Source organism: Crocuta crocuta, unplaced genomic scaffold (assembly GCF_008692635.1).
Source record: "Crocuta crocuta isolate KB4526 unplaced genomic scaffold, BGI_CrCroc_1.0 scaffold95, whole genome shotgun sequence".
NCBI lineage: Eukaryota > Metazoa > Chordata > Mammalia > Carnivora > Hyaenidae > Crocuta > Crocuta crocuta.
This window is the reverse complement of record NW_027530971.1, coordinates 13,300,094-13,306,069: the sequence shown is the minus strand read 5'-3', so window position 1 is coordinate 13,306,069 and position 5,976 is coordinate 13,300,094. Positions and strand designations below refer to the sequence as shown.

At 52.4% G+C, this 5,976-nt stretch overlaps 1 protein-coding gene across 3 annotated transcripts in view; it reads left to right on the top strand.

Annotated features, from left to right (window-relative positions):
- CDK5RAP2 (CDK5 regulatory subunit associated protein 2) overlaps nt 1–5,976 on the top strand; it is a 166,169-nt gene that overhangs the window by 117,942 nt on the left and 42,251 nt on the right. For all 3 annotated transcript variants that reach the window (XM_077769943.1, XM_077769941.1, XM_077769942.1), the window contains one exon: nt 3,390–3,966. In XM_077769943.1, coding sequence (XP_077626069.1) covers nt 3,390–3,966 — 577 coding nt within the window. The remainder of the gene's footprint in view (nt 1–3,389; nt 3,967–5,976) is intronic.

Genomic DNA, 5,976 nt, shown 5'->3' with positions numbered 1-5,976 from the left:
TTAAAAAAATGTTTCCCCTTTAATCTGGACCTGACTTGCTCCATAAGAAATAGTTATCTTCAGGAATCCTAAACTTGTCATGGGGCGGCTTCGAGAACATGTCCCTGGGCGGGGGAGGGGGTGCTGCGTCCCAGGGTTTGCCTCCCCAGGGCCTCCCGTCAGTGCACCAAATGCCTGGTCACAAGGCATCTGAGCGTTGTGGGCTTTGAGGAGAAAGCCGCTCTACCAGGCAGTAAAGTACCCTTAGTGGAATTGTATAAAGTTCCAGAGCTGCACTATTTCCTCTAATGCAAATAAATAGGCCTGGAGACATCGTTTGATTTCTTGTTCATAGCCCGTTGGTTACTAAAGGCTTTGTGCTGACTGGCAGTTTCCTTTTTCCTCCCAAATCCCCATCATTAGTGAACTTCATTCCTTTTTCTGAATGTGCTTCTAGAATGTTGCATGGTTGCCCTCCCTGCCTGAATTTCCCCCCTTCAGTCGTTGCCCAGCTGAGATCCTGTCTTTTAGGTCTCGGCTTAGATGTCATTTTCCAGGAAAGGCCTTCCTGAATCGCTCAGTTATTTAGACGGTGCAGTTGGCCTCCTAGATTTTGGTCTGATTCCACACGTTATTGGCCTTCACATTGAGGGTTGAGGAACGCCCCTCCCCGATCATGAACCCCTGCTGCGGGAGACTCCAGTCCTGGGAGAGGTGGGTGCGGCGGGAGGCAGGAGGCCAGGCTTGGATGGCGGGGCTGTGCCGCTTGCCCGCCCTGACCCTCTCTAACCCTCGAGTTCCTTTTCTCTGAAACAGGGATACTGGTGACACCTCTCCGGGTTGTCGTGAAGACTAAATGGACAGCACAGGCGAGGTGCTTGGCGCTCGGTGGTAGGCCAGGTCCCGGCATAGTTACATGTTCTGAGGCCTTGCTGAGCCTTGGGTTCACACCACACTCTACAGCCTTTAACCCTCCCTCTCCCACACCCTCCATGCCGTGATTTCCAATGAAAAACCTGCCCGTGGCCCTTCATCGAGGGCTACTGGCCGGGAGCGACAGAGCCGCACTGCGGTGGGTGCCCGTGCTGGGCTGCGAGACCTGCTGGGTGCCGGCCCTGGCACCTGGCAGCCACGTCCTCGCTGCCGCTGAATCTCGAGGTGCTGTAGAGCGGGGGGCACTTCCAGAGTCGGAGTTAGGAATGCCAGTGTGTGAGCGTGAGGTTGTCGTGTTGTAGGTGCAAAGCCTGAAACGGAGGGTAAGTGTTGGCCTGGGCACGCGCACTGTCCCCACCCTCCTGAGATGCGTGCGCACATGTAGCTCAACCGCAGAGCTGGCCGCGGCCGCACCGCGGAGGACATTTGTGTGGGTCTTACGTTCGTCTCTGCCTCATGATTATTTAATAAAAATCATCAAAACTGCTCATTATTCCCCTGAGTGAACATTGCTCCTTGCCGTGAAATCCCAGCACCATGAGGTTGCAGAGAAACTTCCTGGACTTGGAAGGTGACTCCTGGGAACACAGCCTACTGAGGTCTCTCCCTCCGTCTCTGTCTCTTACACTCATTCAGCCAGCTGTTACTTACCGAGTCCCGTCTCTGCCCGAGGCCTGGGGCCAGACCCTGGAGAGCAGAGACGAATGACATGCCTCACGTGAGAGTGCGGAGACTAGTGACTGTCACGCGTTTTGTATGGTAGAAATGCCGTGCTAGGAACGCTTCCTTCAGGCCGTGCAGCAGCTGCTTTCTAAAATAAAAAGAGCTATTCTGTGGTATTTGCATCGTGAGCAGAGAGATAAGAAGGGGCTACAGCCACGAGGAACAGTTGCAGAACCCAGAAATCGAAATATACAGCCTGGAGAGGGTTTTTGTGCGCTTTTGCTCCTGAGAGCTCTCCCGGGCCCCATGTCCCCGTGGTCTGCAGCCCCCGCTCGCCGGCCTCCCGCCTCCTGCGACGGGTGTCCTCTTCCGTCTGCACATAGTTTCAGGGAAGCAGGGACTGTCATTATTAGCTGGGTTCCCTCACTACTGTGGGACAGGTGCGTTTTGCCGATACTGTCCCCTGCGATCCTCAGTGATGTTCTTTCCGTGGAGGGGGTGAAGCTACTGAGGCTCAGAGAGGTTAAGTAACTTGCCTAAGGTCACGCAGCTGGTAAGTGGCACAGCCAGAGTGGGAAATCGGATCTGTTGGATTTTGAAGATGGGTTTTCTGCTGTATTCTGCTGCCTCCCAAGTATTCAGCAACCCTTGTGTGGAGCTGAGGTTTCCCCAGACAGAGGGCAGTGTGGTATGTGATTGAGGTTAGAAGCTCTGGACCTGGGCCTGAGCTTGAGGCCTCATAGCAGGCACCCTAGACTAGACCTCATCTGGGGACAACCGAGGCTCTGGGACATTAGATTACCTGCCTAAGGCCACGTAGCTGGCAGGTGGCAAAGCCGGGCGTGAGCCCCCTGCCCTTTGGCTTCAGAGCTACACACTCCTTCCACAGCGCCGCTCCAGTGCTTAGCCAAGCCGGGGATTTAAACTAGCTGTCAGGAAACATTTCCCTGCAGGGTCGTGCATCAGTGAAACGGCTCACTGCAGGGGGCATCGTGGCACCTCCTGGAAACTGTTAGACTTGGAAATGAAAAGAAGACTCCCATCAGTGATGGGTTTTAGAATTACTGCTCTTTAATGGCACTTCTCCCACTCCCCGCTATCTGTCGGACTGCACCGACTTCTGGTCTGGGCTCGGTACTGTAGCCGGCGCTGGGAACTGAAGGTGGAAGGCCGGTCCCTCCTGGGAAGGAGGGAGAGAGGGCTCCAGATAACTAATTGCTAGGTAGGTAAATAAACGAGCCGATGTAGTTCCTTGGTTAGCGCCCTGCACATGGCACATTTGTCCCGGGCAGTCTGCAGAGGTGCGCTGGGAGCGCGGAAGGGAGTGACTGTTTTGTGCAGTGTGAAGATGGGCTTGCAGGAGAATGAGATCTGGATGTTGAAGGATGAGTAGGAGTTTGTTGAGTAGGCGTAGAGGACCAAGCATCTTCCAGGCAGAGGGAACAGCATGTGCAAAAGCATGGAGGCACAGAGTGGCCTGGCATGTGCAGGGAGTTCTGGTTAATTTAGTAGGGAGTCTCCATAGGGGGTGAGAGGGGGTATTCCTGGGAAGCTCGCCCAGAACTAGATCATGGAGGGTCTCTGTAAGAGGGCTTTTGGGCTTGATCCTCCGGATACTGGGGATATCAGTGAACTTGAGGTGGCTGATGGTGGTTATCATGCTCAACTTCACTTTTCAGAATAGTTGCTCTGAGGAAGAGGGTAAGAGGCAGGACTAGGGTCAGAGAGGCTTGTTGGGCTGTGGCTGCACAAGGCCGGGGGGGTGGATCTGAGCCAAGGAGGTACTTATTGATACACATGTGTCTGATTTGCAGACTCTGAAATTTCCAAGCCCGATGGCCTGGCCATCTTGCCAACACACGAAGAGAATCTTTCTGAAGAATTTCCAGGCCCGACCTCAGTGACTACTTACCTGAGTTCTAAGAGTCCGCTTTCCACTGAAGTCAGCGTGATTGGGACCCACCATTCGGAGAATGTTGACACCTCAGGCGATACGGAACACTTAAAACAGAAAATCTGTGACTTGGAAGCTGAGCTCGAGGGCTACCGGAATTTCTTATTTCAGCTTCAGAAGCACTCCCAGTGCAGTGAGGCCATCTTCACAGTTTTGTGTGGGACAGAAGGGGCCCAGGATGCCTTGAACAAGCCCAAGGGTAGTGCTGACGAAGAAGAAATGACCTTTTCAAGTTTGCACCAGGTACGTTATGTGAAACACATGAAGATCCTCCGTCAGCTGCCCCTGGAGGTGACCGACGGCGGGCTGCTGGGGAGCCTCCGACAGCAGCTGTTGGGTCAGAAGTGTCAGCTGCAGAAGGAGCAGAACTTGAACATGGAACTTTTCAGTGGAATCCATAACCTGCAGAATAAGTTCAGAGACCTCTCCCCCTCCAGGTACATCCCACCTCTGCTTCTTCCACTGTGGAAACGTACAGTTCACCTGGGTTGCCGCTGGGTCGGAGCCCATGAGCTGGGGTGGGGGTGGGGGATGCTGCATGGCGGTGGCGTGGGTTGTGTGCTGGGGAAGGCTTGATGGTGGGTTTAGGGTAGGCGGGCCCGGTGGAGAGGTGAACGCGAGGCCACAGAGAGCGGTGGCCATTCACTTTCTCGTGTTGTGTCTTCTGGAATGGGCAGAACAGATTTTGCCCTCATCGGGCTGGGAACATGGTAAAGGTATTGTTCCAGCCACAGGGGCAGTCGTGGTCCGTTTGCTGAATGGCAGTGTTACCTGGACCCCATTATTGGCTTTTACTGTGGGATTGAAACTGATGTTCTAGGCAGGGTAGGAAGAATATAAATATTTTCCCTATCTTTACTCTTTAAGGTTGTCTTAGAAAAATAAGCCTGTCTTGAAAGAGAAGAACTCTTAGGTCATGTTTTATGAGCATAGATATGTACAGTTTTGCTTTATGAGATGTGACAAAAAAGCGATCCGTTGCAAAGTTGACCTTCATTCGTCACTAATTTGAGACGAACACATTATTCTAAATTGTCAGGAGCCAGAGTGAATTTTTTCAAGCCTTTGCGAACAGCAAGATGGGAGGAAGCTTGTATTCTTTTTTTTTTTTTTTGAATGTTTTATTTCTGAGAGAGAGAGAGAGACAGCGTGAGCAGGGAGGGTCAGAGAGAGAGGGAGACACAGAATCCGAAACAGTCTCCAGGCTCTGAGATAGCTGCCAGCACAGAGCACGATGCGGGGCTCAAACCCACGAACTGCGAGATCATGACCTGAGCCAAAGTTGGTCGCTTAACTGACTGAGCCACCCAGGCGCCCCAGGAAGCTTGTATTCTATTGAAAGGCAGTAGTGTCAGACCCCTGGGTAGGCCCTTTTCTTATTTAATCCTCAAAATCACCCGGAGAGGTGGTGTTCCTAAATATGGATGAGGAAGTCGCCTCCAAGAGGCTTCCCTGATGGAGCAGATTGCCCACCGGGACGGGTGGTGGTGCTCAGAGCTGTCGCCAGTGCACCAGCCTCTGCGTCCTACCCGGGCCCCGCCCATGATCTTCCTCCCCCTGAAGCCCGCCCCGCCTTCACTGCTGGTGTCCCATGGTCTGTACCTGCCTACTCGCCACCGAAGGCCGTCAGCAGCCCATGCACTGTCCTCATTTCATGGAAGGGGAACACATTGAACTGAAGGGTCAGCGTCTTTGCCACACTGGGGCCGGGTCACCGTGGCCACCGTGTATATGAGCCACGTTTTCCTGAACTTGGGCTTTTCTCCGTGCCTCCGAGTACTGGTGAGCTTGCACGGGAAAAGACCGATCTGGCGTCAGGAGAGGTAGTATTGTATGATGCAGCATGGGCTTTGACAGCAGGCTGTGTTTGAGCCCAAAACCTTCGTCATTTAACTTTGCGATCTCGGAGTCCCTTTCCTCGCTGTAGACAAGGAGGTTGGGACGTTTGTTGAAAGATGGGGAGGAGCACTTACCGTATAAAAACACCTAATGCAGTGACTGACAGGTCATAGACCCTCCAGAAATAGTTAGGATTATGATTGGCCCCCTGACCTTTGGAGAGGAGAGAGTCCTGGTTTTGTTTTCCGGCATTACAGTTTCTTTTTTCTTCTTCATGAGAATTTGTGGTGGGTCCTCTGACCCTTGGAGCACTTGTTTCTGTAATTCAGGAGAATATTTTTGAAGAGTTTATGGGAACTAAGTGTTCTCCTGAGTTCCTGCCAGTCTGTACTGTAATTGGGGGCTTTATAAGGTTAAAAATATCGCGGAAGAACCTTTGTTCCAGCGTTTGTGGGCTGTTTTGAAATCGAAGGAGTGACCTTACACACTTGCAGTTTTTCTAGAAGTATATGTACTTGTACAGCTGCGGGCTTTAAAAAATTGTGCTCTGTCATTTTTCCAATTAGTGTTAAGGTCACAAAAATGCAATTCTGAAGTGGTACAAGCAT